We start from the raw sequence: 23,265 nt of genomic DNA on the forward strand, positions 1-23,265 counted from the left end.
GAATGCGGTGGAGAGATTCCTGTGGTGTTCTGTAAAAGTTATGTGTGTTGTCAGGGGCGTCGGACACGGTACGGTCACTACGGTATTGACCGTACCACTATTTGCCCCAAGTACCCTGTGAATCAATAAAATGCACTGATTTGGGCTCTAATTTCCCAAAAATTTCGCCTCATCCATCCCTCCCACACGAGTGAATTGTACTTCAGATGGCTGACCGTACCACACCAACTTGCCTTCCGGCGCCCCTGGTTGTTATGTGTGTCTTGTTCTGCAGGCGGAGAAGGCCCATTGTGAGCCAGCGCTGCGACACATCCTGCACCACCTGACCATGATCAACAACAGCGAAGACAACCTGAGCAGAGCCAAGGAGCAGTGGCAACTAGCCGAGCAAGTCCTCATCAGGGCCGTGGTGCTGGAGACGAGTCGCGATGTGGAGGACATCGTCAAGACGAGCGAGCAGATAATGCAGTCTGACAAACACTCCACCAATCGACTGTGTAATGGACATGATAACTCACTTTCGGATAAGAATGCTAATCAGTCGTCCCAGAAGGACAGCAAAGCATCAGTAGTGAACGGAAATGAAACATCGCTGACAAAGTCGACACCGCCTCCGCCAGCACCGCCTCTACCAGGCGCGCCAGCTCCACCACCCCCTCCTCCGCTGCCCGGAATGGGTGTACCTCCCCCTCCTCCCCCACTTCCCGGAATGGGTGAACCACCGCCCCCTCCCCCACTGCCCGGAATGGGTGGACCTCCTCCCCCTCCTCCAATGCCCGGAATAGGCGGACCTCCTCCCCCTCCCCCGCTGCCAGGAATGGGTGGACCCCCTCCCCCTCCTCCTATGCCCGGAATGGGTGGGCCCCCTCCCCCTCCTCCAATGCCCGGAATGGGTGGACCTCCTCCCCCTCCTCCTATGCCCGGAATGGGTGGGCCTCCTCCCCCTCCACCAATGCCCGGATCGGGCGGACCACCCCCTCCTCCTATGCCCGGAATGGGACCTCCCCCTCCGCCAGGTGGAATGCCCGGTTTCTTTGGAGGATGTGGAGCACCAGCTACGCAGCAGATGAGTCTGCCCGGGACTAGGGTGAGGCCCAGCAAGAAGATGAAGAAACTCAACTGGGGAAAGCTCCATGAAAAGAAGGTGAGTTTGTGACACTGGTTTACACATCATGGGGGGGGGGGGGGGGGGGCTGTAGCATATCTATGAGGGGGGGGGGGGGGGGGAGTATGTTGCCCATCCTTTCCTTGGCAATTCCAAACAAAAGCTGGGATGACAGGGTTGTCAAGTCACTGAGTCAAAAGATCAGAAACACGATCATCTTTCATATAACCTTCCACCGTCTGCTCAACGAATGCGAAAGCATGCGCTACTTCAGCAGGTGGCAGAAATGACAAAGCCATCAATTGCCTGCAAGAAGACGTGAAGAAATCATCTTCGCTGTATAACTGACTCAGGCCAAGGTTCTGTATCCCCCCCCCCCCCCCCCCACACCCATTTGGCTAGAACACTGGGCCTATGTGTTTCACTCCACGGCTCCTTACCGCGTTCATGGTCACCAATTGTTCCGGAGATGCTCTATGTACAGTTGCTTAGGTTAACCCTTGCACTGCCACTGTCGACGAAAGTCGACAGCGCATTCATGCACTCTGAGTGCCACTGTCGACGAAAGTCGACAAGCAAACATGCAGTCCCCAGTGCCACCGTCGACTTTTGTCGACAGGCAGACTTCACCCAGTTTGGGCCGCTATTTTTGGATATTGGAGATGTTTAGCCGTGGTAGAGGGCCACTAGGCCCTAGAAGAGGTCCATACCCATCGAAATACGCTGCCAGAAGCATGGGTTGCCATTTGAAAAAAATCGAACCAGCGTCGTTGAAAATGCGCATCTGATTTTTAGCCGAGCGGCGCGGAAGAAATCGGCTCTCACGCACTTCCACCTTCCTGAGTCGGTGCCAGTTTTTTTCTCTTTCCCGTCAACTTTCATTGCAAGGAGCATGACATTTGGTTCAGACTTGATGCCTAGCCATTGCCCAAGACTCCAGGCGGCTATCGATTGCGATAGGCGGTTGGAGTCACGGGTAAAGACAACCACACGACGGATTCCTCACGGACGTATTCACTGCAAACTTGGCGGAAACAGCGCTGCTGGCGCTCACCGAGTCCAGAACTAAAATGTTCTAAGAACTACCACGTTACAATGGCGACCAGCACCGTCAAGAGACACTACAGGTATGTCAGCTACAACATAATTATATTCTTTCTACAACGACACCTACCTCAGGCTCAATACCTGACGATCTACTGCAAGCTGATGCGAAAGTGCATTACACCCGCGAACGCCGCGCTTGTCAACGGAACAGGGGAGCGCTTCACTCTCCGAAGTCGAAATGTATTCGGACTGCTGCTAATCGGGAGAACAAACGACCACCATGGCGGCAGAACATTCCGCAGCTGTTCACCGACACGATCCGCTTCACCAAACGACTTACGATCGTTTCGTTCTCCGAGTTTTCTGGTGGCAGCAACTAGAATTTCGTCCGCAACAACAGGACGAAAGTCTCTCGCAACTGAAGTCCTGTTGGCACGAAGACAGAGAAAATTCCGCACGCCGTCTCTTCTGCTTCCAGTGTTGTAGCTCTCCGGTCCACTGGCAGATCTTTCAATCCCAGCTAACAAAAAAAGGATCTGCTTCTCTCTCCAAAACAACAACTAAGTTTACTTCGCGAGTGTCCGGACCGATCGTGTAAATAGTGTATGTAGCGCATGCGGCGCAGGGCGCACTTTCGCATGACATGACATGCATTTTTGCACAGCGGCTGGCGCTAGAGCACGCAGCACGTTTGTACTTCGGATTTCGCGATTTTAGCGCAGCACGTTTGTACTTCGGATTTCGCGATTTTTTCGACGGCAATGGCTTCCTTTATGAGTTGTCTACCTACGATGTATACTTTGGAAAGCGATATTCCGTACAGAAAGTACCAAAAAATCCATGAGAAGTTGGCCTTTCGATTTTTCGAGATGGAGGCAAAAAGTGCCAGGCTGTACAGCTCGGCTGGCAGCCTGGCAGGGAGCCGCCTTGTCACCTTGAGTGGTCAGCTGGCAGTGAAAGGGTTAACAAGAAGCCGTGTAAAACTCCGACTGGAGTGTACCAAAATAGACTCCTCCATTTATGTCCACTGTTGTCTGTCTCCCTTTCCACTCTTCTGCTGGTGTTGTCCACATCTATACTAGGTGATGCCCAGTGAGGCCCTGTGGAAGAACATCATTGCGTCGGATACGATGGAGATCGACAGCTCTCTTCCGCGCATCGAAGAGCTCTTCAGCCAAAAGGTGGTGGAAAGGAAGAAGAAGGAGGACAAGAAAGAGGAGAAGGCGGACAAGAAGAAGGAATCGAGTGTGGTAAGGGTGACAGTAAACACTGCCCAGCGGCTACTCAGTGGGACTATTTGACAAAGAAGCTAAGCAAAGCCAGGACAAACGTGTGTGCAACATTTTTGCCCAGTATACCTAAATGTTATAGCAGGTCAACAACCCCTGGAGAAGTCTGACCTGCAGCTACTCCTAGCAGGCATTGATATCTTTCAAAAATGGGTGTGGGATCAGATATGGGCCGAGTATGCCTGTTTGGTAAAGGCTGACATGTGTACTCTGCTGAAGTGAGGTTATTTTGTTTGTGCCTGTGACTTGCCACAAGTTGAGGGGTATTCAGGTTCACTCAGTTTCCTCCATCTGCTGCCGGGATGGAGTTGTATATACAATCACAATTGAATTTCTCACAGTGTCCTTGAACATGGTGAACGTGTAAGTAAGCTGTCATGTCATGGTGTTTACCTGTGCTCCTCATACATTAGGTCACACTACTGGATGGGAAAGTCCATCTCAATGTCTCCATCTTCCTTAAGCAGTTCAAGCTGTGAGTTTCTTTACACGGCTTTTGTAGCAGATGTACAGTCAGCCTGGCAGATACCAGTGACCCTCAATAGTGCATGAGAAAAGTCTCGTTGTTCACGAGTTGTTGCTATTTGTGAGGTTGAAAACATGCAGTCAAATGGTCACTAGGTCTGAAGATTGTGTTGTGCACGAGTTGTTATATCCCAGGTCGTTATTCCCCAGGTCGTTATCCACAAGGTTGACTGTACAATGATGTACATGAACATTTGGCAGAATGCTCGCCGTCTTGACTGAAACGGCGATTTTCTCGACTAAGACGTTGATGTTGCCTACTCTGCTTGATGCAAATCCTATCGTGTGTCTGCATGCGGTCATGTATCCTAGCTGTGTATGCATGCGGTCATGTATCCTAGCTGTGTGTGCGTGTGGTCATGTGTTATGCCACTGGTGTGTGAGGCCCTCCAGTTCTTGCACTACATCTGTAAACTAGCCAGACATCACGTTCTCAGTACAGTCATCATTCACGGCGAGCTAAGGTTTATTAATTACAGAGGAAGCAGGAATTGGACACGGATACATGGTAACTTGCTAATATGATAGCCAGTGCCTCCAGAAAATAAGTACATCCGTGTGCATGTGCATATAACATGCAGAGTACACCTTGGGTTAGCGGAGCATGCTACTCTAGTGCCTGGCAGCTTGGATTGAGCTAACAAGACACGTGTGTGATCAGCGTATTCACCCCCCCCCCTGGCCATTGCAAAGACTGGCGGCAGATGCTCATATGTCTGCTTTACACACTCTTGCCTGTCTCCACTTGTTGTTTCGGTTGTCAGGAGTATAGATCAATTTGTTGAACTGATCAGGAAATTGGACACTACACAAGTGGAAGCCGATCAGCTGAAGTCTCTAGAGGTCTTGCTACCGGACAGTGACCAGGTAGGAGAGAGGCGGTGATGTCATGCTAGCTAGTGGAATTCGTCCCCGTGATCAGGGTGGCAGCGTAGCATTCGACTGCACGGCCCACTGTCCATAGTTAGTTACCGGGCTGTGTAGTGCACCGAGCTTAACGTTAGTTCACTCAAGGGCCACTCACATGTCTTAACAGCTCACTCCTGACGGTGAACCTCACTGTCCCGAGCGCTGTATTGGTAGGAAAGAAGTGGTGCAATTTGTCCCAGATAATTACTACCCTAGTTGTGTGCTACCTTGGTCCATAGTGCGTGCTTGATTTGTGTAAGGCAGAGAATCATGATAGATCCTTCCGGATCTACCGGAAGCCCTGGTAAGAAACCTCTCGTTGAATCTAAATAATACTCAACCGTTTGCACACAGTGTAGACATGTGTACCTCATTGGGTCGTGCACTGTCAGAAAATTTGGCAACGGATGTGATAATATCTTGCTGGGTATGTTTGTCGCAGACCGAACTCATACGCAGCTACAAGGGTGATCCGGCATTGCTCGGTACACCAGAGAAGTTCTACCAGGCATTGGACCAGCTCAACCAGTAAGAAGCAGTGTTTTGTTAAGTCGACATGCCTGCACATTGGTACAGTGTATAGCACATAGTACAGTGCTGTGGAAGACACACTGCAAATCACACTGCTTGTGTGTGTGACTATTATGAAGTTGCATGGTATACTGGTGTAAAAAGAACGTCATGGTATTCGATGTGAACACTTTGCTTTCCGTTCCACTGTACCTTAGCTACCGCTTCCGGGTCAAGGTGATGTTACTCAAGTTGGACGTCGCTGAGGGCCTGCAGAGCCTGTGGCCATCGGTCAACACTCTTCTGCAGGCTTGCAACGGTAGGTTACACACTATCACCTGCCACACAACACTTGGCACGCGTCTTTCATGAAGTGGTGCCGATCCCATTGCTCTTAAAGTAAACAGTCCTGGTGCGGTTCATTTTCCCAAGGCTGAAAATGGCTGAAGGATAGTTGAAGATATTGCTAATAGTTCCACTTCTCTTTAGCACAGCCTTGCCTTCAAGCCCTGTAGATTACTGTAAAAGCCAATATTCTAACCAGGTGCATATATAACGATTTCCCAAAATTGACTGGTTTACGTGTACCAAAGGTAACGATTCTCACTTATTCTCAACGCTCAATAGGACAGTATAATATGTATCGATTTCTGTATAACGATTTCTATTTTAACGACAGATTTCTCCTCGTTAACTCGTTAGAGTTAGCACATCGTTATATATATGTGTCGCATCCCTGCGAGGTTCGTTGCCTGTCATGATCGCTCATAACCCAACCAAATCCAACCGCCAGGCGGTCGACCAATATAGTCGACGACCCAACTTAGTGTTCTGCTCACCTTGGTTAACACACGAAGAGAAGACAACCAGTAGAGGGTCTGAGAGACTCAGTGTATTTCTCAAGTTCGGGAGAGAGTTAATTGTGATTGTTATGAGGTGACAAATGTTCTTTTATGCACCAAAGAAACGAGATGGAGAAGTTCGTGCAAAGCACGGTGCGTGATAGTTCTTAGAAATCGGCAAACAATACAGGTTTGACAACGCATGCATGGCAAGGAAACAGCAAAAGATCAATAGTTCAATAACGAAAACGACAATGAATAATTAGCACAAACGGAGCAAAAAGCCGGATCGGGACGTAGGGAGCCCGCTCACCTACGTCTCCGCGGAAATCTTGGAATTATATGGATCACGTCGGGGAGCCCGCTCACCCGACGTGATAGAACAGCGTAACTCCGGCGGGATGTTGGTTCATATCCGCGTCCCTTTTCCGGGAACTTCACCGGCGGGCCCTTCGCGGGTCACCGCGGCGTCGCTGTACCGCGCTTGCCACGCCTTCCTTTTGCGCCTTCATTTTGCGCGCGGTTCCCCGCTCTTTTGCGCACGCCTCTCGTTCTTCTGCACTCAGCTCTCATTCTTCTGCACTCAGCTCTCATTCTTTTGCGCACGGCCCTTCGTGTCTTGCACGAAGCGCGAAAGGGATCATGGAAATCAATAGGACTTCTCAGTCACATGATCTTGCATGAAGCCTAGAGCGTACATTTCCAGGAAGTCAAGAACTTCCTGGAACATACCTAGAACATTCCACGCGAGAACCTACCTGACCAGGTTCCGGCGGTGAATCATACGATGTGTCATGTCCAAGAGACATGACACCAACGTGGGATATCACACCCAAAAGCATGACACCTACGCGGAACAGCGCGTGCCGCTCAACCTACATGCTCAACACGTGGGACAAGACACTGGCCAAACCACGTGATAGTATAGATTGTGACAGCTCAATCACAGAGCTGCACACTACACAGATCCTGCTGTCACAAGATCTGTCAAACCGCGAGGGTCACGTCCAGGACGTGACATTTCCCCCGCCATTAAAGAATCACGTCCCCGTGATTGTACTCAACCAACATGATAGTCAGCGAGATACCGCGGCGGCTGCCTGTCTCGGACAGGTCGTCCCCCAGGTGCCGCGACGGGTGCATCGGGCAAGTCAACTGGAGCTGCCGGAGGCACATCCAGTCCACCATAGGTTTCGGCACGAATACCGTCGTCATCGGCCGAATACAACTCATCGGTAGCATCAGGCTCATACGACCCAGAGCCGGCAGAATCATCTGCCGTTGTTAGTGGCTGCAAATCGGTTGAGTCCGTGACATCCTCTCCTACTGCTGGAAGCAGATGGTCAGGCCTCACACGGCATCTCTTCAACCGGTTTACATGCACAATCTGCAGCTTAGCTGCGCCGGCGGTGTCCTGGATACGGTACACGACCTGAGAGAGCCTATTCACAATTGTAAAAGGGCCCTTCCACAATTTAGCTAGCTTAGGAGCAGTGCCTACAGGTACTGCTGGAACCAAAAGCCAGACTAAATCGCCAATTTCAAAAGAAACTGGTTTTGCACCTGCATCATACAGATGAGCTTGGTGCTGGTGTACAGCACGGAGCCTATCACGCACCGTAGCATGCGCCTCAGCCAAACGCTCACGCAAACTCTTTGCGTGCGCTGGCTCAGTAACCCCCTCAGCACGAGGAAGGCCGTACGCGACGTCCTGTGGCAAACACAGTTCACGCCCAAACAGGAGATACGCTGGTGTGTACCCGGTACTGGATTGCTCAGTGGCGCGGTATGCCATTAGCACTGCCGGCAACTGCACATCCCAATTCCTCTGATTTTGGTCAACGTAATGCGAGAGCAGACGCTCGAGCGTTTGGTTGAACCGTTCAACAAGCCCATCCCCCGCAGGGTGATACGCAGTAGTACGTGTCTTCTTGATGCCAAGAAGAGTGCACACATCTTTGAACAACTTTGAATCAAAGTTGCGACCCTGATCAGTGTGTAAGCTTTCGGGTGCCCCAAAACGGGACACAAACTCACCCACGAATACAGAGGCAATACTCAGGGCATCCATTGTTGGTAATGGATACGCCTCAACCCACTTAGTAAAGTAGTCAATAACCACTAGGATATGCTTATTGCCACTTGCTGTTTCCGGGAGCCCTGGAATCAAATCCATGGCGATCCGTTCAAACGGGTAACCATTCCAGGTGACCTGCAAGGGTGCTCCATGTCCACGACCGACTGGTCTAGACCTTCTAGAGCACGACCCACAAGTACCCACCCAATCCACTACATCACGTTTCATTTGGTGCCAGTAGAATTTAGTCCGAAGCTGAGTCAGCGTTCGTTGCATTCCCACATGACCCAAGTAGTCGTGGTATTCTTCCAAAATTTTGGGACGTATTGCTACGGGCACCAAAATTTGAAATGTTGTGGATTTCAAATTGTTTGGATCCCCACTCCATGTCCGACCAACCACACCCTCCCGTAAAACAAGACATTGGCGTCCTCGCCAAAACTTACGGAGGTCAGGGCTCACACCCCTCAGATCAGGGTCGGCAGGACATGCTGTCAGCCACTCACGCAGACGCGCGAGGTCAGGATCGGCTTGCTGGGCCGCAGCCCAATCGGCAAGTGACCAGTTTCGTCGTTGGACGAACAGAGTTGGAAGCTGCGATACTGAAACGGCAGCAACAGCCACAGGCTGCAACGTCTGTCGGGATAGCCCATCGGCATTCGCGTGAGCACGGCCCTGGCGATACTGCACGTCAAAGTCAAACTGACTCAAAAATTCCATCCAACGAGCGATAATCGCCGGTGGATCTTTGAAAGTCTGCAAATGCTGTAACGCTTTGTGATCCGTGCGGACCAGAAAATGTTTCCCCAGCAAATAGCAGCGAAAATGTTTGAATGCCCACACTACCCCAAGCAGCTCGCTTTTGGTAGAGGCATACCGGCGTTCCGCGGCAGAGGTCACCCTGCTCGCGTACGCGATTGGCCGTTCAGTTCCGTTTTCGTCAAGCTGTGACAAAACAGCGCCCAAACCAGTACCACTTGCATCCACGTCCACAATGAACGGTGGCGCATCGTGACCATACCTGGGGTAAGCCAAGATAGGTGCACGAGTGAAATGTTCTTTCAGAGCCACAAAAGTGGACTCACACTGGTCGGACCAGACAAAAGAATTGTCTTGCCGGGTCAAATCAGTCAAGGGTCGTGCCACGGTTGAGAAGGCACGAATGAACCTTCTGTAATAGCCGCAAAACCCGAGAAATGCACGCACCTCTCCAACATTCGCCGGCCTGCCCCACGCCACAATCCGTTGGATTTTGGCGGGATCAGTGCCCACGCCCTCATCAGACACGACGTGTCCCAAGAATTCTACCTGTCGCCGCAGGAGGAAACATTTCGAGGGTTTGAGACGTAGGTTTGCCTCCAACAGACGTTGAAAGACAGCCTCCAACCGTTCGAGGTGTTCGGCAAATGTCCGGCTGAACACGATGATATCATCGAGGTAAACCAGACAGATCTGCCACTGATAGTCCTTCAACACAATGCTCATGAGCCGTTGGAAAGAACTAGGGCCATTGCATACTCCGAACGGCATAACCGTGAACTGGTAGTGCCCGTCGGGAGTCGAGAAAGCAGTTTTCTCCTTGTCACCATCCGCCATTGGCAGCTGATGATAGCCTGAACACAAGTCAAGGGTCGAGAAATACGTAGACCCGTTGAGAGCGTCGAGGGTATCATCGATGCGCGGAAGAGGATATGGATCCCGTTCCGTAACCGCGTTCAACTTCCTGTAATCCACACAGAACCGAGTCGACCCATCTTTCTTCTGGACAAGGACAATCGGTGAAGACCAAGGACTGCAGGAATCTTCAACCACAGCCTGAGCCTTCATGTCCTCAACCAACTGACGGGCGGACTCTCGTGAAGCCCACGGCAAGCGCCGTGCGGCTTGGAAAATTGGACCTCGTCCATTAGTCTCGATCCGATGGTGGAGCACCGAAGTACGCCCCAGCTCGGCCGAGCTCATAGCGAATACCTTCCGATAGCGAGCAACGAGGGACCTCAGGCGCAACAACTCATCCTCCCCAGATGAGTCTCGCCTACCCGGCTCCTCGACACAGGGCGTCCCCTGGTCAGCCAACACTGTGCCCGTGGGGTCCGGATCCAAATCATCCTCCCCCACCACAGCCTTTCCACTTCTAGGACCTCGTCCAATATGAAGTGCAGACCATACTTCTTCGGCCCCAGGAATCACATCCTCCTGGCCTGTATGGTCACCACCGTCCCCTCCTTCTTCGTTGCTCACGCAACCCACCGCGCAAACTGGTTGCAGACGGCCGATCCGAGCGCCTCGTCCCAGAGACACACACTGCTCCGAGCAGTTCAAAACTCGGACGGGAACGCCGTCTTCCGTTGGACATACCAATGCGTAGGCCAACATAACATCATCAGGCCCCCTCAGGCAGCCGTCAGGTTCCGTAATGGCACAGGGCGGCACACCGCCATCTCCTTCGATCACGGCGTTAACCGTAATCTCTGAGAGAGGGGGTATGGTTACACGTTTCCGTAAACGGAGAACGTGAACTTTTCCGCAAACGTCTTCCGTGTCAAGTGTCGACACTTCGGCTTTATCGGCCTGAAAGTGCAAACTACCGTTCTCGGACGTGATCGCGCACGGGATTCGGCACAACACATCCCGACCGATAAGGCAAGGATAGTGGAGTCCACGAACCACCGCCGTAGCGTGCCAACATGTTGCGCTACGCAAAGTGAGGCAAGCGACTACCTTGCCGCATACATCGAGCCTCTGCCCATCCGCCCCACAAAATGTGATGTCACTGTTCGGGGGTTCGAGATCATCCAATTGGTATCCCAAATCCCGGAACAGGGCTTCCGACATCAAACTGACCGCCGACCCAGTATCTACCAGCATGGTGACTGGTATACCGTTGGCCGCGCCATCTATCATCATTCCATTATGGTTCTCCGCTGCTCGTCCCAGAGCAGCGACGAGTTCCAATCGTCCCTCATCCTCCTGAGCATCCGGTACCTTGATGCTCGGGATTGGACCTCCGTCATAATCCTGACCGGAGACTTGGTCCCCGTCTCCGGTCACTGCCCGTTTCCCTCCCGTCGAGGACGGGATTGATAACGGGGTCCAGGCCCACGTGCCGCAGGGGCCCGTGGCCTCTGATTCAATTCGGGGCAGGTGGAGCGAAAGTGACCCATGCGGCCACATGCCCAACATGCCCCTGGTGGTGGCTGGACGGTTTGTTGAACCTGGAGGCTACGCTCCACTTGTTCGGCCAACCGTGCTACGACCTTGGTTAAGGCTTCTACCTCGGGACTCAGGCCCCTTGGCTCCACTGCTGCGGTAACCAACTGCTCCGGACCTAATTCAAAGGTGCGGGGCAGTCGAGAAGACTTCTCAGCGTCTTCCTTCTGCCAAACCCGTTCCAGGTGGTTAGCCATAGTAACCGCCGCCTGGATCGTGCCCGGTGCATTCTCTTGCAGACGCAAGCGCAAGGCGTTAGGCGTAACTGCATCGATGAACTGGTCCCGGACCAGTTCCTCCTGGACAGGTCCGGGCATAAGTGGATATGCCCGCCCTACCAGCTGTCGTAATTCGTCCGCGAGGCGACCGAAATCTTCATTGCCGCGTCGTCGCCGATTTCTAAACATAGATTTGTACTGCCGCGCTATGCCGGCCGGTGCAAACCTATCGTTGAGATCTGCCACCAGATCGTCCCAGTCCGCCCGACGTGCGGCCGGAATTGAGGCGAGAAATTTCTGTGCGGCGTCTCGCAGCCGTACGGCTAGGAATTGTGCGCGCTGCGCATTGTTCCAGCCATTCACGGCTGCACACTGGTTGAAGTACTCTAGGTACTCCACCCAATCTCCTGTGCCGTTAAATGCTTCCGGCATCACAGCCGGTCGCACGGCTTGTGCTGGGGCCGGCGGAGCGGCTGCAGCAGGGTTCTGGCGTTGATTCATTTTTAGAACCAAGACCTCAAGAACAAGACAAACTTAAAGCACTGCTTCAAGAAGTTTCTTGACAACCAAGAAGATGGCCACTAGCTTGCTCAGAGCTTGTCGCGATCCTCAGGAGGGCTGAAGACAACTGAGCGAATTCTGTCCTCGGCACCTCCTTTTATTCCCCTCCAGCAGGATATTCGACCAATCAGCGTCGAGCACGTACCCAGACCTAGCTGACGTGGCCTAAGATTGCGCGTCACCATGGTGACCCGTGCTGCGCCGTCGGCGTCGGCCTACGTGGCATAAGGCTAGTTGTCGGAAACTAGCTGTTATCTCCTCGTTCTTTGGAGGAGCCTGGTATGGCTTGCTCCAAAACCCGTTATCGACGTCGTCCCAGACGTCGCGTCACGCATACATGCTGGTGGACCGCAGGCCCTTATTTATGTACGCGTACTGGAATCGGCGCAAGTCGACGTGCTCACAACCACCGGCTGTGTCGCGGACTTCGCACTCCGGTGACAGCTTTTTATGGCACACTGCACTGGCCTCGGGACCCCCCATCAGATTGAACTAATGGACCCGAAGTTTTGACACGTGCATGCGGAACGGCCGCGCCTGAGCTGGGCCGTTTTCGCACCTCTGCGTGCGGGGTACAGTCAACCTGCTGTATTTAGGATTCTCCGTGCGGCAGTAGTGGTGGTCTCGAATCACCGCGCTACCGCCGAGCTGGCGCTTAGGTCCGAAGTACAGGTACGCACTAGTACTTTGGGCCCTAGTTGGTTCCGGGGCTGCCGACAGTTTCCTGGCTCAGCCACCCTATCACACACGCTTTTCGTGCGTGTACTACGGTGTAGTTCCATCTTCCTGCTGGCGCACGTGCTTTTTAGGCCGCGTGCGCGTGCAGAAATCATATGTAGAGACTACATGCACTAACTCCGTCCCGTACAGACCAGACTGTGTCCTACAAGTCTGGCCTGATCGTAACTTGTTGAATACCATTACACTCTCTACCCGCCTCTCTCAGTGCTGTGTTATTATCACTGTCACCCATATATGCATTCGAATATTATGCAGCTGCCCAAAGGATTCCCGCCTCAACCCCTGATGTCCCTGCATGCTAATTTCCACAAGACCACGGAAGTAAAAACTTCCTTGTCTTTTAGCACACCCACAGAACACGAGCAGTTTGATTTTTGTGCCATCTGGCCACGGTTCAGGATTGAGATTATGAATATGAGGGTGAATAATGAAATCAGTCTTCCATCATCCTTTCCTCCGCCGCCTTCAAATTTTCCTCGACCAGGGCTTCAGCCTTGGCCGTCGCCAGTTCCGCCTCTCTCCGTCTCATTTGTTCCTCGCGCTCCGCCGCGACAGCAGGAGGAGGCGGCTTTGGGGCCGCCTCTCCCGCTGCGGCCACGGTAGCCTTCGTGTGCCGGTCTTTGGCAGGGTGGTGAACCGGTTTGGCCGGCGGCCGTCCCGGCGTTGTCGCCGCCAACACCGAGCGTGGACGCTCGACGCTGTTGTTCCGACTGGTCCTGGGGACCCCCTCTTCCCCACGGCATGGCCGTTTGGGAGAGGGCCCCGGGGACCGTGCACCATCCCTCTGCCGGTAATTCACGGGGCCTGGCGATGAACTGCGAGACGGTTCGACTGCCGCGTTGAGTGACCTAATGGCCGAATGCAGCTGCGTCAGCCCTTGCTGCAAGCGACGGATCACCCTCGCTGAATTAAATTGCCGCATGGCCTCCAGGGCGGCGGCCGACTGTGCGAGCGCCTCGTGCAGCTCACGCAAATTGTCTGTAGGCGGGTTGTTCCGTTTGGGTGGCATCTACAACAACCAGGTCAAACAGAGAACACAGACGTTGGGATCCTGGTCACAGCACCAAATGTCGCATCCCTGCGAGGTTCGTTGCCTGTCATGATCGCTCATAACCCAACCAAATCCAACCGCCAGGCGGTCGACCAATATAGTCGACGACCCAACTTAGTGTTCTGCTCACCTTGGTTAACACACGAAGAGAAGACAACCAGTAGAGGGTCTGAGAGACTCAGTGTATTTCTCAAGTTCGGGAGAGAGTTAATTGTGATTGTTATGAGGTGACAAATGTTCTTTTATGCACCAAAGAAACGAGATGGAGAAGTTCGTGCAAAGCACGGTGCGTGATAGTTCTTAGAAATCGGCAAACAATACAGGTTTGACAACGCATGCATGGCAAGGAAACAGCAAAAGATCAATAGTTCAATAACGAAAACGACAATGAATAATTAGCACAAACGGAGCAAAAAGCCGGATCGGGACGTAGGGAGCCCGCTCACCTACGTCTCCGCGGGAATCTTGGAATTATATGGATCACGTCGGGGAGCCCGCTCACCCGACGTGATAGAACAGCGTAACTCCGGCGGGATGTTGGTTCATATCCGCGTCCCTTTTCCGGGAACTTCACCGGCGGGCCCTTCGCGGGTCACCGCGGCGTCGCTGTACCGCGCTTGCCACGCCTTCCTTTTGCGCCTTCATTTTGCGCGCGGTTCCCCGCTCTTTTGCGCACGCCTCTCGTTCTTCTGCACTCAGCTCTCATTCTTCTGCACTCAGCTCTCATTCTTTTGCGCACGGCCCTTCGTGTCTTGCACGAAGCGCGAAAGGGATCATGGAAATCAATAGGACTTCTCAGTCACATGATCTTGCATGAAGCCTAGAGCGTACATTTCCAGGAAGTCAAGAACTTCCTGGAACATACCTAGAACATTCCACGCGAGAACCTACCTGACCAGGTTCCGGCGGTGAATCATACGATGTGTCATGTCCAAGAGACATGACACCAACGTGGGATATCACACCCAAAAGCATGACACCTACGCGGAACAGCGCGTGCCGCTCAACCTACATGCTCAACACGTGGGACAAGACACTGGCCAAACCACGTGATAGTATAGATTGTGACAGCTCAATCACAGAGCTGCACACTACACAGATCCTGCTGTCACAAGATCTGTCAAACCGCGAGGGTCACGTCCAGGACGTGACATATGGCTTTTACAGTAGTATGTGACAACAATAGTGTATATGTGTGTCCCGGGATTGCCAGTTTACGACAAGTACATGGGTACAAGTCCAGTTACGCTCGTGAAATCCAACCCCAAAAAAGTGCATATTTGGTGCCCTCGACTTGCAGGACCCTTGACACCCTGGCATACAGTGAAAAACAGTTTGTGTGTTTTTTCGACATGTGAGTGGTTTTCATGTTGCTGCTTTGCTGTCCGGTGCTGTAGACGTGCGCGAGTGTGAAGAGCTGCGCAAAGTCTTCCTCATCGTTCTGACAGTGGGAAACTTCCTCAACTCTGTACGTAGACCTTGAGCAAAACCAAGAGTGAAACTGTGATGTTGCATTCCATTCCTTCAAGTAGACGCATACATACAATGTACTTACCCATGACTGGGACTTTTTAGCACATAATTCCTCGTTCAGCTACAGGTAAAACCCCTGTGTTCAGCAACCACTGCAATAGGAGATCTAACACCTGTGTTCAGCAACCACTGCAATAGGATACCCAGCACCTGTGTTAAGTGGCCGGTCATCTCACACACTAGACCATGCCTTCACATATATACACGTACTCTAGACCTGCAAAGAAAGACCACCTGTCAATAAAGACCGGTTTTCTGTGCACACATGGGTGGCCACTAGAAACTGCCCACTGTGTAAACCAACACGTCCTGTTACTCCACAACACTGCATTGTGCTCTTGATTGACACAACTAATTACTTGCACGTTCATCCCCACTAAGCTAATTGCGTAGAGGCCCTACGTACATGCACCAGATGCGCAGGGCGGAAATTCCCGGAATACCGAGAAACTGTGTCTGCTCACGTAGCCATGTGTCTGCTGTCTGCCCTGGATTTGAACATGTCATGAAAACACATGGTTGAAGTACCCATGTGGTGCATGCATGGAACGTGACTATCAGTGATACGGTACCTCAGGCAGTGAAGTTAGCTGATCGATAATCATCAGTGTGCGTTGTTCATGTATCAATGGATAGGGCGGAAATGCTGGCAATGCGGCTGGCTTTCGTCTGGAGACGCTGCTCAAGCTGGACGACACGCGTGCGAACGCACCGCGTATGACACTGGTGCACTTCCTGGCAGAGGTGAGCCCTAGTGCATACGAGTACAGGATGTGCTGTTACTGCACGTGTGTGTATGTGCCCTGGTCTACACCGCTACTTTGTTCAGACTGTGATGGGTTTCATGTGAGAATTGAGTGAATAGTATGCACATCCTTAGAGTCTGTGCGCTGCATCACTGGCAGAATAGGGCTGCAATTACGGCAATGTATGCCCAGTTGTCTCAATTATGCTCTCTTTCAGGCTTTCCATCTAGTCTTCTATCCTCTCTCTCTCTCCGTCCGTCTGTCCATCCATCCATCTTCCGGTCTCTCTCTCTCTCTCTCACTCTCGTGTTCTCTCGTTCTCTATCCCCTCCGCTACACTACACTCTTCTCTAGTTCATTGAACAGAAGCACCCGGAGTTGCTCGGACTGCCCCAGAAGCTAGACATACTGGAGAAGGCGACGCGGTGAGTAGACAGGTGGCATTTCTTTGCTTCGACTAAGATACTGCTAGCATGGATGGGTGGTGTTGATGCCTTGACCGGAACACATACTGTGACATACTCATTAGCAGTGCCGCCAACCTTTTTCCGTATTTGTACGGAAGATCACTCCTTCGTCCGCAGTACGGAATTTGAGAAAAATGGTACATTCAAGACCTATCATTGACAGTAATATACACAATACTCAATCTGCGGACAGTAATATACATGTACATGTGGTAATATCTTGTCTTCACATGTTGGAGGGAAAGATGCAAACGGGAAAAGTAACCACCAGGACTCGAACCAGGGACCTTCGCTTGAGGCCAGCGATGCTCTGACCACTGAGCTATCTTGTCCTTGTCCCTTTCCTTTGTGTGTGTGTGTGTGTGCGTGTGTGCGTGCGTATGTGTGCGCGCGCTTGTACCCTGTGCGCACACACAGGCTATCCGTGAGCAATGTACAAAGTGAGTGCAGTGCACTCTCTAACCGACTCATGATGGCCCAGAAGAACATAGCGACCGTGTCGGATGACATCAAGGAACAGGCCAAGGACTATCTGGACGTAAGGTTACAGTTTCACCATATATAGGCATATAAGCTATAAAAGGAGGGATATTGATACGCAGACTGTGGAAGGTGGTCCGTCTAAAACTGAAACTGTATCGGTATTCCTTGAAAACTAAGCTATTGTTTGTAGTCCGGGCAAGGAGTTGTACCCTGTAACAGTGTGTGTGTGTGTGTGGGCTGCGTTCCTGCCGTTACATTACCATCATCATTCTTAACCCTTTGCGTGCGGATGACGTGTATACACGCGCCTGAACCCCGTGCCGGTTCTCTGAGGACGTGTATACATGCGCATTTTTCAATACGATTTGGGTGCTTTCTCTTGGGGTCTAGCCAACTAGATAGGGCTTGCCGACTCGTGAATACGTGTCTGTACGCTACCCTAGACGTGTGCCGATATGTAGCACCAGCCGCGATCGCGGCATCCTGAAGCATCAGTGCATGCGATCCATCCGCGTTTAAATTTTGTAAGTGCGAAATACAATTTGACCAGTTTCAGTTTTTGCTGTCGTCTGGGAGTTCTGGAGGTCGGAGGGGACTAGGTGGCCACATCGGTGTCTCTTGATGATGCCATCCAGCAGATATTTATGGACAGTGAGTCCGAGAATGAACCTGACGGATCGTGGGACGATACAGACGTGCATTTGGACGACGCTCGTACTGACTCGTATTCTCAGGGTTGTGGAGGTGACGGTAGCTCGCTTGATCTACTGGCAGCTGCTGCCGCCGCTTCATTGGACGACGTTGATGACTCGGTGACAATGACTGTCGAGCAAAATCATGCCGATGCCGACAACGAGGACGATTCAGTATTTGAAGGTATGCAAGGAATTATTTGTATTTCCGGAAAATTCCAAAAAAATCAAATTTGTTTAATTTTTTGTTTATGCATGTAGATGAACCTGCGCGGATAAGTAGTGATGATGATGCTGAGCCTGCTGCTGCTGCTGCTGCTGCTGACCCAGGTGATTTCATAACCCACACATGTGTCCATAATGTGGATAATTCACCGGATGCACTGGACGATTCGCGCTGGACGCGGCGAAATGACGCAAATCCCGGACCAGCTCTAAGTGTGCAGCCTGGCCTAACTACACAGCCACCTGCAGACGCTGGAGTGAGTATTTCATCGGACTGTTCCTGCCAGATGCTGTATTTGAGCTCCTAGTGCGTGAGACAAACCGCTATGCTGATCAGTATATCGCTTCTAATCCTGACCTGCCACCGCACTCCAGAGCGAAGTCTTGGAAACCCATCACGGTACCTGACATGAAAAAGTTCATTGCCATTTACCTCTTATCTGGCATAGTACGCAAATCTCAGTTGCAGCAATATTGGTCTACAGATTCGTTCAGTGAGACACCTGGATTTGCGCGCATCATGAAGCGTGACAAGTTTCTGGGCATTCTCCAGTTCCTCCATTTCGCTGACAACAATGACGCTGTGCCAGGCGATCGATTGGCCAAGCTGTCACCGTTGACCGACATGCTCATTGATATATTCAAGCAAACGTATGTGCCTCAGCAGTTCATCAGCATCGATGAGGAGCTTGTTCTCTTCATGGGCAGACTGCTTTGCAAACAGTACATCCCTAGCAAGCGAGCGCGCTTTGGCGTTAAGGTATTCGCTCTTTGCGACACCTCCGGCTATTACTGGTCGGCTTCTATCTACACTGGTCGGCCCGCCAACCCTCTCCCACACACTGTTCAGCTAGGATCAACTGGTGCCATTGTCGTGCATCTGATGGGTGAGCTACTCGGCAAGGGATATCATGTCTATCTAGACAATTGGTACACATCGCTTGATCTAGCAACTTACCCCAAGGCCAATACGACCGGCATGTGCGGTACGATGCGCGCCAACCGTCGCGGCATACCTAACGAGCTGAAGAAACTGGACTTCCCGAAAGCACAGTATGCGTTCCGCAGAAAAGGTGCGCTTCTGCTGGTGAAGTTACATGACAAAACAGTCATCTACCTACTGTCAACAGTTCACAATGCTGATCTTGTTCGCACCGGCAAAACGACTCGACAAGGCCAGTACGTAAAGAGGCTCCAGGTGAACCACCAGTATAACAGCCGGATGGGAGGCGTGGACAAGAATGATGCCATGGTGACAGCGTTCTCCGCAGTACGCCGCACGCTCAAATGGTACGTAAAAGTCGGGTTTCACTTTGTCGAAGAAGCTGTGCAGAATGCGTACATTACCTACCGAATGCATGGTGGCAAGAAAAAGCACCATGCATTTGTCCAGAAAGCCGTGCATGTCCTGGTTGAAGCTGCGGATGCTGAGCTTGCTGCTGCAGCTACTCCTACTGCTACTGCCCAGGACCGATTGACGGGGAAACACTTTCCCGAGAAGCACCCGGCCACAGAAGCCAAGGCCGTTGTCCTGCGTCGCTGTGTTATGTGCACATCTCGCGGCATTCGCAGGGAAACGCGCTACCGCTGCAAAACATGCCACAACCATGTGTCTCTATGCGTCGAGCCCTGCTTCGAGATCTATCACACACGAAGCAGGTACTAACTGCAGGCTGCTGTAATTGGAAAAAGGTCATTAGAATCAACAGCGGGCTGTAAACTTGTACTTCAAAAAGTAAATATGTCCAGATTTGTTCTAACGTATAATTGCATTGGGTTGAGTTACTTGAGTGCATATCACATCGGCGTGAATTTAGCTTTTCTACATAAACTGATTAGAACACTTAGTACATTGGTAGAGCTTGAAATCATCAGCTTTGAACAATACTGCCATCACAGCAGCAGTAACACTCTTCAATAATACTTCTAGGCCATTAGAATTTGCGTAAAAAACACGGAACGGCAATTGTAATTAGGCTGTTAGCACAACTTTGACTACTTGTATTCTGCTCAATCTTCACCAGTTAGTGTCTTTTATACCACTGAAACATCTGCAAGAAAAAATTCAAAGAAACTTCAATTTAAAAAAATTCCATTTTTTGCTAGAATTTGCGGAATAATCCACTAGACCGGCAATTGTAAATAGGCTATTAGCACAACTTTTGCTATGTGTATTCTGCTCAAACTTCACCAGTGAGTGTCTATTATGACACTGAAGCATCTACAAGAAACAAATTCAAAGAAACTCCAATTTTGAAATTTTCCATTTTTGGCCTGAAATCACCTGGAGAACCAGGGAAAACGGCCCAGCATGCAAAGGGTTAACAGTGACTGAAACGCTGCACTCTGACTATGTATACTCATGATGACGTCACCGCTGCCCTGCGCAGCTAGCAGGATGTCTTGTACGCAACTCCAAGGAGCATGAAAACTGGTGTTGTACGTGACCTCTAGAAGGTCCCCCTTTGGCTGTGTGTGTGTATTGGTGACCTATACGAGGTCCCCTTTTGGCGCTGTGTCCGTGCGGACCCCTTTGGTCGTGTGTGTGTGTGTGTGTGTGTGTATTTGTGACCTATGCGAGGTCCCCTTTTGGTGCTGTGTCCGTGCGGACCGCGCGTGCGCGCAGGTTGTGTAGAGGCCAAAGACAACACTGGCCCGTCACACCTTGAAACCAGCCGAGTGAGCAAACCAGTCCTGATTACCCGCACTTCTTGAAGTATATTTTGACCGCTCGTGCGTGCAGGTTGTGTAGAGGTCAAAAACAACACTGGCACGGCACACCTTGAAACCAGCCGAGTGAGCAAACCAGTCCTGATTACCCGCACTTCTTGAGGTATATTTTGAAGGCCAACGTAACAAGGTTAAGTGGCTACCTGCACTTACTAGCTTTGCTTGTGACCTAAAATCGTTCTTATCAATTGCACAGAAAGCAGTTGATGAAGTCGCCAGCGTCTCAGCGTCAATCAAGAAGCTGACGGACAAGAAAGACGAGCTGGCAGTGTACTTCCTGGAGACGCCCAAGGACTTCGATCTGGAAGGCACTTTCCAGGTGTTGCTCAAGTTTTGCAAGCGACTTGCTGAGGCGGGACAGGTGAGCTTAATAAAGATGATCCCCTTCTCCTTACACTGGATGCGTATGTAGGAGCATCGAATAGCATGCTTAGGATCTTACAAGGTCATAAAAACCTGGCTGAAGAATTCAGCTTTGACTGAAAACGTGAGAGCAGAATTCTAAAAAAACATCACTGCTTTGGGCAACCCTCCTCACCTATCAACCTCCCAAGGCCTTCTGACCGACTCTAAAGTTCATTTCTAGATATAGTTGTGATTTCGTAATTTCAGCCACACTTACTCCAGCCGGTACATATTCGTCGACAGCTGTCTGATTGCGCATATGTTTGTGCATATGTTTGTGCATATGTTTGTGCATATGACCGCACATTGTGTGCATGCACATGCGTGTTCGTGTATGTGTGTGCCGTCTGCTCGTATGTTTGTCTATCTGCATGCACATGTTAATACGCATTACATAATTGTGTGTGTGTGTGTGTGTGTGCGAGTGCGTGCGTGTGTGGGTGCGTGCGTGTGTGGGTGCGTGCGAGTGCGTGTATGTGTGTGTGCGTGCGTGTATGTGCGTGTGTGTGCATGCATATGTGCGTGTCACGGACATTTCACGCGCTAAAGGAGAACGCAAAGCGACGCGAGCTGGAGGAGAGAACGCGCAGACGCAAACTCCAGCTGGAGGAGGAAGCCAAGAAGAAGGCCGAGAAGAAGGGCGCTGCCGGAGGAAGCAAGCAGCCAATGGGCTCTGCACCGCTGGTCGAGGGTGGCAACATACTTGATAACCTGATGGGAGAGATACGCGGTGGCTTCCAGCTGAAAACCGCGCGCCGCTCAGCAAATGATGAATAATAGATCTCGAAGCACCGTCAACCGTCAACCCTATCAGCAGCATAGGTCTCTACTCACCTGCCAATCCTATCAGCAGCATACAGTACGGTACTGGCAGTCTCCGAAGAACGAACAGGCTGACTCGACTGTGCATGAAAATAATAACGGTCAAGGCTACAAGGCTGATCCACCCGGTCTTCGGCAACCGGCAGCATGATGACAGATAAGAAAGGCATGTTCAATAAATTGTAATGTTGTAGAAAGGAAAATCTGAAGAAGTATAGCATGACAAATGAACTATGTAAGGAGCCAGGGAAATGAGGAAAATGTGTGCATGCATATCAGCCGAGATATATTTTACCGATCACATAATAAGAACATACAGAACGGCATTATCAAATCCTATAATATATCCTTCTTTTAAATTTTTTTATACGTGTTTTGATTCGATTGACCCCTCTTTCTTCTGCGTTATCATAAGTTACGAAATATGTTTGCGCTGGCGCCACGAATAGTTCTGTCCTAAAGAAGGGAGATATGCCTCAACTATTATTACTTCAAACCTACTGGCTAATGCTGTGTACACCACTTGAATGCTCAGTATAAATTATTCAACTTGACCTGCGATATACAGGCAACCTTCAGATGTGTGTTGTGTGCGTGTAGCATAATTATGGTATTTAGAAATTCATGTGTGCGGTAATATAAATAAATGCCCAGGTGGAAAACGAAATCCCTGAAACCAAAACCCTACCTACAGACAGTCATTATTAGATTTATGCAACAAGGACAGGGAGAGAGAGGAGCAGGAAAGCTGAGTGTTTGGGGCAGTATTTCGCCTCAAAGTGCAGCCTGGGCGCCGACGACTTCCCCACCAACCAACCAGCGACTGATTTCCCCCACGTTGCTCAGCGCACGGCTGAAAAGCTCTCATCAGTTCGGTTCCGCCCTGCCACTGTCAAGAGAGAACTCCGGCGCCTAAATGCATCGAAAGCTACTGGACCGGATTGCATTCCCGCGCGAGTTCTGAAGATGTGTGCTGACCCCCTAATAAGTAAGCCACTCTCCAAACTGTTCTCCCTTAGCTTCTGTAACACAGTGCATATTGCATATTTGGGCATGCCTCATTCATTGTACCTTGTA

General features: G+C 51.1%; 1 protein-coding gene across 1 annotated transcript in view; it reads left to right on the forward strand.

Moving 5' to 3' along the window:
* The window catches only part of LOC135816368 (inverted formin-2-like), a 34,625-nt gene extending 11,859 nt beyond the window's left edge, over window positions 1–22,766 (forward strand). The window contains exons 6-17 of the mRNA XM_065329658.1: window positions 275–1,144; window positions 3,235–3,402; window positions 3,855–3,916; window positions 4,731–4,833; window positions 5,318–5,403; window positions 5,604–5,704; window positions 15,483–15,553; window positions 16,255–16,362; window positions 16,719–16,789; window positions 17,249–17,369; window positions 21,158–21,322; window positions 21,916–22,766. Coding sequence (XP_065185730.1) covers window positions 275–1,144; window positions 3,235–3,402; window positions 3,855–3,916; window positions 4,731–4,833; window positions 5,318–5,403; window positions 5,604–5,704; window positions 15,483–15,553; window positions 16,255–16,362; window positions 16,719–16,789; window positions 17,249–17,369; window positions 21,158–21,322; window positions 21,916–22,143 — 2,154 coding nt within the window. The 3' untranslated portion in view covers window positions 22,144–22,766. The remainder of the gene's footprint in view (window positions 1–274; window positions 1,145–3,234; window positions 3,403–3,854; window positions 3,917–4,730; window positions 4,834–5,317; window positions 5,404–5,603; window positions 5,705–15,482; window positions 15,554–16,254; window positions 16,363–16,718; window positions 16,790–17,248; window positions 17,370–21,157; window positions 21,323–21,915) is intronic.
* Window positions 22,767–23,265: the final 499 nt, after the last annotated feature.

The sequence above is a fragment of the Sycon ciliatum genome, chromosome 1, assembly GCF_964019385.1.
Source record: "Sycon ciliatum chromosome 1, ocSycCili1.1, whole genome shotgun sequence".
Lineage (NCBI taxonomy): Eukaryota > Metazoa > Porifera > Calcarea > Leucosolenida > Sycettidae > Sycon > Sycon ciliatum.